The following is a 13,355-nucleotide window of genomic DNA, read 5'->3' on the forward strand; positions in this document are numbered from 1 at the left end:
ATTAGAAGGATTCTTACAGCGACTTTCGTCGTGTATCAAACCACAGGCGCCTTTGTGTGCATGAATAAAAGCCTGCATTATATACGTATATGTAAATGCTTACTGACATACTACCTGTAACATACTTTTTAATATCCTTGCAGAAATAATGTTTCTTAGAATTAGAAGCAACATGCTGGATATGCAAATAAAATATAGCGTTATGCCGACTGCAACAAAACAAATAGTGTGCATCCATTTTAGGTTCGAGACAACACAGAAATTGGAAGTCACACGACATTTACTACTCGATATTCTTGGATGTAACACGCCTCATCTTATTATTCTTGTCGAAAAATCGAGTAGTTCCACCATAAACCGTCTCTGTCGCAGACGATACTCTCGTCTTCCTTACGCGTTCGATAGAGTGTGCATGTGTAGATGACAGTTTCAAGTTTCAAAAGTCAACTGTTATACTGTTAAAAAAATCCGGCAAGCAGTTTTGCAAAATGTTGACAGCTAACTTCCCCAAACCTGCGGACTCTACGACAGGACAGAATTGAAACAAAACAAAAGAAACAGTAAGAAGAAAGCAGTGTTGGAAATCGAACTTTATTCGGCAGGAAAAAATAATATTCGCCTTTATTCGATAAGAGAATCAACGAATCGTTTTCTATTAGCTTACACGTTGGTCAAAATACTCTGCGCCTAGTAAACCGCTCAATACAGATGCATTCAATTAATGGCACACATATCTATCAGATATCGACATAGGCTGTCTGCATGTGCATATCAGTCCCAAAAAACAACGTAAAGACATGAATAAGTACACCGAATGATGTATGTCCTCGGAGTAAATAGTAAAATTGATATACCCATGACTCGTGGTTTAATGGATGATCTTAATAATTTTTACATGGTGGAGCACCCGCATTGTACTGAAATGTTATAAAAGAATATCTGGAAGCGTTACAAAGTGCTCAGTTTTAAAACAAACATCTGTGCGGAAATGCGGTACTAGAAATAATAGATATCAGACTTCAATTTTCCATGACGTTATCGTCTTGTTTCCACGGGTTACGTCAAAGCAACGTTTATTCATGTAACAGATGATTCTATACAGTACTCTAGTAGACCAGAAATGACTGTCTCATGTCAACATTGCTCGTTCTGATAAAGAACTTTCTACAAAGAAATCATTATTGATTTGTCACCGACACAAACTGGGCATTCACAGTTTTGAATAACTAGTTATTTGATATAGATTTGATAATATTTGATAATTATTTGATAATATATTACAAGAAAAGCATCCGACATAACATGAACGTCTAAAATGTCGGATAGCCGCAAGGAGAAGAATACGTAAGTTAAAGTTTTATGACGCGTAAAGCATTCTACGAACTACAGTGTAATTGAAGATCTTACAAAGATTGGAATTAAATTTAACAAATAACTCTAGATTTAAAATTGGCGTCATAAACCGTCAGAAACACGGTTGTGATCGCATAAGTATACCTTTATTCCTATCCGGTGACTTTTGTAATGTGTAGTCTTAAATTTCAACGTAATTTCAATCAATTGCAACATTGTAAAATGTATTAATGTTGGGCTAAATCTGCTCGGAAAAAAAGCAATTAAGAAAACATAAAATTACTGTCTGAAATGACGAATACGTCCGTAGGGATGGTATTTTAAGTTTTAAAGAAATGTTTGGCGTTCAAATCTTCTACCCTTTTATACTTTCCAAGCAACTCGTCATGAAAATGTACATTGCAAATATATCGAAGTATTTAATGTAGGTTAAACTTAAATGAATAAATGCAGTCTAACACCAAAATATGCGCTGTCATGATATATTGACGGATCTAACGTACCCTTAAACAACCTCAGACACATTTAGGTTACAAATTTCTAATACTAAATATAGAACAGTTATTGATCATAACACAAATTTAGCATACGTCTTAAAATCTTCTACATTAGGTTAGAAAAACATAAGCTAAATTTTTCTTGTGAAACATATTCATTTGTTATACAATACGGCTACAAGTTTGGTTTAGAGGACGCTGTTTCTAGTATCTTTGTCTCCTGAATAAACGACGATTAAGTCATGCACTTAAAAAAAAAACACATTTTAGTTCTTATATTCTTAAATCCTCTGATCAAGACATTACGACTTGATTTTGAACAACTTTCCATGATAATTGTATTCATTTCAGTGTCATTTATGGCAGGATTTTTTCAAGGTGCCATTAAGATTGTAAAAAGTGAATGTTTTGTCTCGGTATACCTGTATTGATACACTTCAGTCGCTGATTTTGCATTTTAATCATTTTTTTACATTGTTCCGATAGTTAATGTTGGAGGCAGGCTTGATTAACTATTTGTTCAACTTCTTCTCTACTTAATTACGACTTCTCTGTGATACTGTGGTCAACTGTGGACAGACCAAGACGTCGAAACATTTCAACAATCTCATTCCTTGCTGGCTCTACATTACAACTTTCATCACTCAGGATTTTTATTAAATTCCTGAAAGTACTCTCATATAATACGGAGCCCTCAGATGGTGAATCCTCCGCTTCTCTTTTGCTTTGCCCATCGTTTGGACCACTCTGATAAGATTTGCTTGGTTATTGACATCGATTTACCTTCCCAACCTCGGACCTTGAGTGGTGGTATACCCATTAGATCTGCCATTGTCCCGTAGTCACCTGCCATCTCTCTCTTTATATCCATTATCATAGAGAAATTTTCCAGTGTTTCATGATTTATCCACTTGACGTCACATTCGTATCCCTGGGCACGGAGTGGTGTGGTATCATATCCGGCGCATAGCAAATCTGTAGTTGGCTCTTCGCCGACACCTTCCTCGTCATAGACGTTAAGACCTTTCATCTCTGCTTCTAAAATCTTCTGCACTGAGAAGAATTTAGTTTTGTCCGGGTCGATATGGATCCTCAACGAATTGGCGCTAAGAACGTGGCTCTCGATATCACTGCCAGGACTGCAGATTTCTAAGACGTCATTGATCTGTTCAGACACCATTTTCAGTAAGTTGTGACAGTCTCCGATGTTTTCTTCGTTCTGGGCCCTGACACAGATGTGAATGGCTCTCCAACCCCTGGTCATGTACACCAAACATTCAACCACACGGCACACTTTGATACCATTCTTCCATATTCCAATGGGAGTCTGACTTTGATCACGGAAATGATTGTACAGTCTTGCCTGTAGTCGTGGAAACAATCCAGGTGAGAAGCTATCTGTTTCATCTCGACATTGAATTCTTCGACCGAAGTAGATTTGTTTTGATGGATCCATTCTCCACTGTGATTCTGGCATGTTCTCCACCAACAATGCAGGTGCGATATACAACGTATGGTCAACAGATACCGAAGGGCTGTGGTCGGCTTCAAAGATGAGCTCAAATATCTTCAAAAGGTTAAGAAGTAATTCAGTGTCGGCAAAGTCACTGAACACTTCGTCAATTTCGCGTCGACTGTAGAATTTCTGATTCTTCCGTAACTTCTTACTGTATTGAAAGAATATTTCAGTGGCTAGCATTGGTCCGAAAACTCTGGAGCACAGCCACTGAATATTGAGGACTATGATGTCGTCACCTTTGGAATTTTTGATAAAGAGAAGCTGCAAGTAAAAGTTAATTAATATTCAGAAAATATATACCGAAAAAAAAAATTTATTTAAAATTGTGATACTCCTTGTTTATTTATGATGAAAAGTTATCTGCCACTTAATTACGGTTTCAAACAGGCAGTTTAGTTAAGTACTACAGCTGAAACATCTATGATATATTTAGCGAGAAGATAACAAAATATTATCAAATGATATACATGATTGTCGCTAACTGTTAGGAGCTTAACACCAGCTCTGACTATTGGTACAAGTGACACATCCCGGGTTTTTTTGGGTTTTTTTTCTGAGTTGAGCGACGATAGGAGTTTTCAAGGACAACGGTAACCAGACACAGAAAATTATTGTCAGCTGTCGGCTGTAGATGTGAATGTTTGGCAAAGCACATAATACACCCTGATCAAAATAGCATAGAAATCAAGCGCAAGATACCAAAGGTCGCTATTTAGTTGTCATGTTGTGTTGACAAATAGTAGCATAACAAGGTTGACCGTCATACATCGTAACATAAATTACAAAGAAACGAATCATTATATATGAAGAAACCTCCCATCAGAATTAAAAGAATATACTTCTTAAAGGAACTCCTACCTCTCCGATGTTTTCAAGATACGATGTGGCCGTTTTCAGAAACTCGTCCTCAACAAAGGGATCTATTTTCTTCACTTGTTCCACATAGGCAGGCCAATACCATATTGGGAACTTCTCGTTGATTTGCCATTTGTTCTTAATGTCAGAAATCTTCGCACAAAGTTTAGGTATTTGTTCTTCCCTCTAGCAACGAGGATAATTAAAATCGAGGATTAATTACATACTTTACCTAAACTAATAATGAACGAAACATACCAAATTCGTATAACATGATCAAAAAACGGTTAAATCATTAAAACATTCCATCTGTTTAGTACAGAATACGAAATTTCATCTATTGCACGACTCAAACATTTTGACCGTGGTAAAATGTATATTCACTATGACTTAATTTTAAGATAATTTTTCGAAACATAATAAAGAATCATATTTTCGAAAGGGAGACAATTCGCTGCCTTAGCAAAACGCTTTTACTAAGCCTAAACCTTAAACGATTAAGAATTAAATGTTTTTGAAGTTTTTTATGTATATCTCCAAATAGTATGGTGGAGAAAACCAGTTCTTTAATTCAATATATAGTTTGTATTTGAAGATATTTTCATTGTTTTAAGTTGTCATTTTATCATCTTTGAATAGCATGCTAATGACTAAATTTACCTTGTAATCTGAGAGACATTTACGAAGTCTGTCCATATCCTTATGTCGGGAATCATGGCAATTCAGCAGAAAAGTTTCATCCACTATGTCCAAGTATTTTCCGAATATCTCTTTAGTCCTTGTCCGTATGTCTTCAACTACCTTGATTGCTACAAAAATAAGTATGAACGGTCATTATGTCTTTTACGACAGTACACAAGGTGATTAACTTAGTAAAAGAGTAATTTTATTCTTTCACTCCTTACTTCGTCAGATCTGAAGCTCATAAATATTTTAATATTATACTACGATACATGAAACGTACACCCACATTCTGTAAACGGGCAAATCCACAATGGATGCTTTTTGTACATCATCTTCAAATTCCTTGCATTTTTTGAATGAATACTACATAAAACCAACTCATGTTTCTCAAAGGTATGTTTGGTTTCACATTCAAAGTTTACAAGAATAACACATTGGCCTTAAAGTGTAGGACGTATCAAATGAAATTCAGTCGTGCACCTACATGATATTTAAACTTAATGCATGCCTTGATGAACTGTTGTAATGTCAACTTCGATTTTTCCGTGACATAGTCAACATGTTTATGTAATTCAACCAAGCAATACTACAATGTCCCCAAGAGGTCGATTGCATACAAGGTTAGACTGGCCACGATTGACGAACTACTATATTTGCGAAATACCCTAGAACGTTCTTTTTGGCACAATTGTTATATATTAGTATTCCCCATGACCAGGCTTAAAAGGGTCACTACTGTATTCTAAATCTAAACCTAGTTCTCACGCTATACTGATTTAAACTATTTCGAAGGTAGGAGGTAGAATCCAGGCACAGATAGTTGACCAGAAGAGCCCAGTTTGAGGGATCGCATTTTTGCATAATATTTTTCAACTCAATTCTCTACGCTTACGCCGTCCGTTCTTGCACGCACCATCAACTATTTCTTGCAAGCACTGACTACACATACCATCTGATACACTCAAATTACCAGTACGATCGTTAAACGTATCTAAAACAAGTCCTTTTGGTTCATATTTTGACTATATTATTTGAAAAGCGCATGGAGGGGTGATCTCCCGTGTCTCTATTCGGTGCTTGTGAAATAATCAGTGAGTGGTTTATCGAATAGTGCCCAGATTTACTTAATCATATTCATAAAGTCCACAGTTGTAGACGATGTCATCTCAGTCACTTTAAATTGTGTTGTACTCACTAGCATGAAAGGACCCGAAAATTGGAGACGTTTATGCTAATAAGACCGGGCACTCTTGCTACAGTGTTGTTATCGCGTCAGTAGAATATCGCACAGGCCCGGGAGTCATGTTAATACCAAGGGTACATACTGTAAGAACTAATGTCATAGGCATTGTCAAATAATAATAATAACCTTTTTTACTTTTTGCTTCTCAATCTGTAAAGTGGTCGACAATTTAAATGGCCAATATTTAGAAAACATCAATATTTGTAATATGTTTCACTAACCATGATTGCCTCGACGCTTTTCCACCATATCAGCTCCACTGGCCACTAAAATCACTATTGGTCTATTTTCGGAACTGTGGTAATCTGATATTCTAGACTTGATGAACCTCGGCCATGTCAACAACTGTCATTAAAGGCATGAAGAAAGGTACTTATGTGAGAATATTATTAAAGTGTCGATGTCACTATTGTGATATTGTCAAGCTGGGATATTTTGAATTACTCTCACGAATTCTTTTATAGACAGTGTTAACTTTCATCAACTCACCTCTTCATTGAGTGTACCATCAAAATCGTCTATTACATCGATTATCTTGAATACAACCAAGAACACCGAGTCGTCCGCCCTCAAGAACATATTGTGGGTCACGTAATATTCTGGTTGTCCAGCAAAATCCAACACTCTGTATTTACCAGCTTTTGGTATATTGACTATGTTGACGTCAATACCAGGCGTTGGTATATGCGTGGTTTTGTCTGGGGGAGGTGCTTTCTCTTCGGATCGACGAGTGAAGTATGCTTCCAAGAAACCCTAGTGAGTAACAATAGGAATAGAGAGATTGGTGGGAAAATTATGAACCCCCACTTCACAGGTGCAGCCAACGGAGCTATTCATGGAAAAGCTATTCCAGGAGCAATGTTTGAGAGCAGGGGAAATTTAATTTTGCTCGGGCAAGGAACATGTTTTTAAGTGGCAGGGGAGCAAATTTGAGGGTTTTTTGTAGGGCAGGGCAGATATCGGTTGATTGTCCTGGGGGACAGAGCTTGGCGAAAAACGAGGAGAGGAAAAACTACTTTTAAAACGGGGACAGGGGAAGTTGAGCCATGGTGTTTCCGGGGATTGGGACACAGGGCAAGTACTTTTAACTTTTAAGTCTGCAGGGAAAATGGAATGAAAAATTTTGAGGAGGGTTTTTTCCAGGGCAGGGGAAATCGGCAAGTTTTTTTCGCCACAGGGCAGGGGAACTTCAAACATTCACAGTGGGGAGGGAAACAGGCAAATATATGTGGGGGAGCGGGTAAAAAGAAGTTGAGTGCGGCAGGGTAAGTCGAAAAAATTTTCAGTGGGAGGGCAAATTATGAACAGCTAATTAATTACCCTCTTGACTTAAAATTAGTCAGTTCACATTGCTTGTCATACACAATACATCTTATCAAGTAAGGACCCCTTTAAAAGTGCATTGTTCGTGGCTGCACCTGACTTCACAGTGTGATGTTCATTTTTGTGTAGGCTCGAAAGATTTCATTACGTCACAATCTTTGCAACACAAATAATTGTTACAGTTAAACATATATGCTTGCAAGATGTTTGAAATCTAAATGCAGGCCCTGACCATTTATTTGTGTACACAGGTAGCGACAGCATTCGAATATACATCACGATGCTAGAAAGAAATGCCATCGTGTTTATAAGCTTAACCCCACCTAAATATACTGATGTCGATGACTATAGACAGAGACTAAACTTAGTCTACTTTCTTTCTTTAAAGTTATATAGTTTAAAACGCTTAAAACGTTTAAAACGAAAAACACTGTATGGTCGTCGAAGAACAATACAGTTTTTCATGTACATTGTCAAATAAAACATAAGTCATCTAACCACTAACTCTGTTTATTCATAGTTATTATGAACAACGCCCACGGCAGTTTTGTAAAAGCAACCATTTTTTTTGTCAATGGATCCTAACATTCATTCAAGTACAAGAAAAAGAAATATAAGAGACGAAACACTGGAGGGGTGGTGTAGGAAAATTAAGTGTACTGTACCCGGAAAAGCGCAGGTAATTTTAAATTGAAAAATAACACTGGAATGTCTCAAATGACGATGTGTATACGCGTGACTATCCCTAAAAGATCATTTGAGCGCTCACACAAACACATTTAAATACTTTTCCCATGTAGACAATTTATAGTATTAACATTGTACTCCCTCTCTCTCTCTCTCTCTCTCTCTCTCTCTCTCTCTCTCTCTCTCTCTCTCTCTCTCTCTCTCTCTCTCTTACCCGTCGTAATGCATTCATAAGAGTTGTTTTTCCAACACCACCAAATCCACACACATTCAGCTTGCTTCTGTTTCGTTTAATTCCTGGTTCTTGCATCAATACACTAAACTCTGCCTTTTTCTTTGCGGCCTGAAATATCATAAAAAAGGAAATGACTTCATATTTGAGAGTACACGTGAGAGTACATGTGAGAGTACCCGTGTATTGGGTCACAATAAAAGCATGGATTTGCAACATAAACGAATAACGTCTGTGCAAACGAACAGTAAGTCCGTAGCTATTAATTATCTGGCAAATCACCACGAAAATCTACGAACAGAGTATTTTGTGACGTTGATTGCTACCCTATGTTGTTCACTTTTACAAGAGCAAAAAAGACTCTTGTTCTGTCTGTCAAATACTGCACTCAACACTAGAACGCAACGAAAGCCGCGCTTCATGGTGTTCATTGTTCTGGAATGCGTGTGGCTGAACACTGTTTGATGGATTTGAAATGTTGTCAAAGAATTTTAAGATTTTTTTTTCTTGGGATGATACAAATAAAAATCATTCCCGCAAATCCCATGAACTGTGTTTTTTTGGCTGCATTGGATGACAACTTGAAAAAATATTGTATTTAAAGAAATTTGAGAATAGTGTGCTGCAAAGCACGATATAAGCTTACTTTCATCATGGATTTTACTCTTCTGTCGTCGGTAACGTCGAGAGGAGTGCGTCCATACTGAATAAAGTGGATACAAATTGCTTATAGTTACTTGTTTGATTAAAAACCAAACACATTTTATATGTCCGTGCGCTATGAATTGTCATGCATACTTCAAATAGTAAAAAGGAGGAACGACTAGAACATCCCTACTAATATTTTCTAAAGAGTAGCCAGCAATCACAATAACAATCAAAAGTAAACAGGAGTCACAGAGGAAAGCTAATTCCTTAATGTACGAGTTTTATTCGAAACATGAAACTTAACTAACGATATATTTTTAACATCATTGGCAATATGAAAAATGAAATGAAGTAAAAATGCAAAATAGTAATAAAACTACATATATTTGGAAAAAAGGGGAAACGTGAATATATATATATATATATATATATATATAATATATATATATATATATATATATATATATATATATATATATATATATATATATAATACTGTACACAAAAGCAAAAACCAAAAAAACATGCAACACGAACAAAATGAAAACGGCATGTTATACTGTACGTTCACATACAATCATTTGATCTCAGGGGTTGAGAATCGCAAAACTCGCCGCCTTGTGAAAAAAATACAAATTGGCAAAATACGGGAAACAACGCACTGTTAGCGAGCATTTATTAAGTCTGGACGTGTAATTAGTGATTAAAAAGTGAAGTTTTTCAGATACGTTGATGTACACTTAAGGTTAGAGCACAGGAAACATCATCAATTAGGTAGAATTTGATCATTGTTCAATTTTGATGGTAGAAAAAGTTAACATCACATATCTAAATATCTGTTGTGTAGTGATTATCTTCGGGGCGGTAGGACGGCTGGTTTGAGAATTACGGAGACCATGATTAAGGTTACATGCTGTTATTAAATGCTCCCTCGACCACATACTGGATTGTTTTACATATGGGGGCTGTTAAAGGGGAGCGAGACATATGAATATGCGTGAAATTGTCGTTTTCTATTAGTTGATTATATTTAACTAAAACAAATACTAAAGCAGACATTCCAGCTTTAAATTCTGATTAAGTTTGAAGCAAAAGGGAAAAAAGGGAGCATACAAAAGATTCTGTCCGATTAACTTATTGACATTTATTAATGCAAAAGCCTAGGACACCTTATATTTCAGCCACTGGCGCCATGTAGTTTGAAGCTGGTACGGTATACTGAAAAGGATCACCACTGCCTAACAGAATAAATAATCTCTGGGCTTAATACTAAAACTCGACTAACTAGACCTACGGGCATATAAATATTAAAATAGGGTACCGTGACTGAGGCGATCACAAAATGGAAGGTATTTACCTCAAAAGAGTAACGCGTAGAGATCGGGCCCAACAACAGCCAAAACGGCAGCGTACGCAAGAGAAAGAACTAAGTGACTACAACAAGTATATACATTTCGAACATTCCATATATCTCAAGACTAATACAGTATTTCTTTAAAAGCTGTACATATATTCAAATTAGCATATTGTCATTAAATGCTGTATTCTTAGGTTACGGCAGGGCCATGGCCGGCAATTCACTGTACATGTTAATTGCGTTTGCATATGTATTAGAGTATAAGTGATGCTCATTCCTTAAAGGTGGTATACGTGTTCACATAAGCGGGATTTCAAAGTAATGAGATATTTAAGTAAGTTGCAAGGTTGTGCCATTTATTTTTTTAAGTGTGTTACTATGCTAGCATGAGTTTAATTGTACCAATTCACTAGCTAAATGTCTATTTGCATAAGCAAGTGATATTTTTTTTTCATTCCGCCATTGAAAGTTCTGAAATATTGCACTGTTTCGTGATGTTTACAGAAGTAAATTGGAAATATTGCATTATAACTTGATTTATCGTCGCTATATCGATGAGTGGACAAGTTATGTAAAAAAATATCGATATGGCCAAATGCACTTAACACTTACCTTATCTTGTATGTCAATGGATGCTTTAGATTCTAACAGCAAATTTGTAATTGCATCACTGTTTTTTGCTGCCAAGTGAAGAGGAGTTTCCCCACTCTATGGAGAAAAATAGATTTATTATTTATTTATTATTTATTGTTTCATTTATCATACAAATATTCACCAATAGGATACTGAGATCCAGTACTAAAATAGTATTGTTTCCGATTTTTTCAACATTTCCGAAAATTATAGTAATTTTATATTTTGTACAACCGTTTGAGGTTGAGAAACACATTCCTCGCACCCAATAAACAGAAAGGCATCTACCGGCTATTGCTTCTTCGCCACAGTCGTGCTGATAGCTTGTTTAAAACATTGATTTCATCAATGAGGGATGTAAAAGAAATGAATATATAATCTCGAGATACTGTGCTACGATGGTATTCTTTTCAATATTAGAATTTTGAGTTACTTTTAATTCAAATATACAGTTTTTTTTTTACTCTCATGATCCGACGACGGATGTTATAACGCTCACCCCTATAAACAATGGCATTTTACTGCAGATCGCTCGCTTAAAGATTATTATTTCTCCAGTTATCGATACAAAATAATTGACCCAATAATCTTGCTATGATGTACTACAGTTTTATGGTTTTAGATTTGTGAAGCTTTACTTTAATTTTTTTAATCATCCATTGTTACAGACGAAAGAAATTCGGCGACTTACATACAAAATACCCCATAGATAACAACGGCTTTTAAAGGATCTGCACGGGCTCCCTATGTTCTACTAACCCCGTTCACATCGCTTGCCTCATTTTACTTATGATAGTTGAATATAGGATTTGAGAATCGGCGGACCAATTAAAAATATGGAGCCACTTCTGCTATTGGGGCGTCATTCTGTAATGCATCAGGGAAAAACACAGAAGTCCCCCTCACTATTAATGAGTCTACACACTCGTGTTTTACTTTATATGATTCTCATAGCTTTTCTGTTTCTGTGTTTTCTATATCCCATGTAACGCCCTCCTTTTCCATTTCCCTGGATTTCACAGTGACCTTCAAGACTATACTGTTTCTATGCTTTTTCCATTGACGATTGTAGTTTCCCATTATTCACTAAGACTGTTTACGTTCCCAACCTTGAAGTAACCGTCTTTGCCTCGTGTTGAGTGATGTACTGTTTTAACAGACGCTAAACTCATTAGAAATGACCGGAGGTTGACGTTGACTCAAACTTCAGGTTGAAAGAACACCTCATCCTGTTTTGGCAATATTTTCTGAACCTAAATATTTTCTGTATTTAATTACAGTTGTAGGTTAAGTCATTTATTATTATATGTAGATTTGGAAACTATTTAAGTTGTACACTTCTTAGGAGAAGTTCAGAACTGAGATGGCTCGGAGAACGGAGCTGCTCTGCTATAGCCTTTGTCGTCTTTGTTACTGTTTAGTAATAAAGATTGAAGTTTTGCTTACAACCGACAACTTTGGTGTCAGCTTCAGTTACTGAAAGCATTACCATCCAAGACGGGTACCTCAACTTGAACCCAGAGATAGTAAAGGTGGAGACGTGACACTCTGAGTACCTTATTTCATGGCCACTCAATATATTGTATACCAGACGATAGTTTCTTCAAGGAAGAAAACATCTCCAAATAATGACCGTCTCCATTGCACAGCATCTACTCATGGACGTATGGTGCCAATATCGATATCCTGTGTTTTGAAAGTGCGAGTGAGCTCCGTTAATGGGACAATAACATCCATTAAAAAGCATCGTAACGACGACTTCATAGTTTGTTAGATTTTTCTAAAACCCTAAGCTGCTGGATCTCGTTTCCTTCAACAGTACATCCAAGCTACGAGTATGTACACTGCATCCAATGCACTATAAAAAGAAAACAACCTTAAGGCTTGAATTTTCCATATCGATTTTGAGATCAAGAAAATCCTGTATACACTGCAAAATTGATGTACTTAATAGCTGAACGACTGAAATAGTAGATCAATTCAGTCAGACGTTTTTGATAAACATCACAGAGATATGGAACTGCAGCAGCAGCCTGACTAGTAACTAGCGATAAGCGATGCACAATGCAGTGTAAGTTCACGAGATCGGAATTGTCTGCCTTCAGCCTAGTACTGACACCCGTCATTACCGACGCTCCGTCTGTGCCAATCGCCATTACTTTACCAAGTATTACATTGTTTACTTCGAGAGCAGCACACAGTTTCTTTTAGACAACTTTCGCTGTACTGCGTCAAGTTACAAGCAAATTTTATCAAAAAGTCCGCAGTTGAAAGTCTGTTGGTGCTGCAACGCGTATGTACACATTACATTATTAAGAAACGGA

General features: G+C 36.5%; 1 protein-coding gene across 1 annotated transcript; it reads right to left on the reverse strand.

Annotated features, from left to right (window-relative positions):
• Positions 1-1,023: 1,023 nt before the first annotated feature.
• Positions 1,024-8,393, reverse strand: LOC139127756 (death-associated protein kinase 1-like). Its single transcript, XM_070693642.1, has 6 exons — positions 8,376-8,393; positions 6,641-6,904; positions 6,373-6,496; positions 4,885-5,033; positions 4,228-4,410; positions 1,024-3,630 (listed from the first exon to the last, which is right to left on the reverse strand). The coding sequence occupies exons 1-6, from the start codon at positions 8,391-8,393 to the stop codon at positions 2,545-2,547; spliced, it is 1,824 nt and encodes a 607-aa protein (XP_070549743.1). The 3' UTR covers positions 1,024-2,544.
• Positions 8,394-13,355: the final 4,962 nt, after the last annotated feature.

Source organism: Ptychodera flava, unplaced genomic scaffold (assembly GCF_041260155.1).
Source record: "Ptychodera flava strain L36383 unplaced genomic scaffold, AS_Pfla_20210202 Scaffold_36__1_contigs__length_1797346_pilon, whole genome shotgun sequence".
NCBI classification, from domain to species: Eukaryota; Metazoa; Hemichordata; class Enteropneusta; family Ptychoderidae; genus Ptychodera; species Ptychodera flava.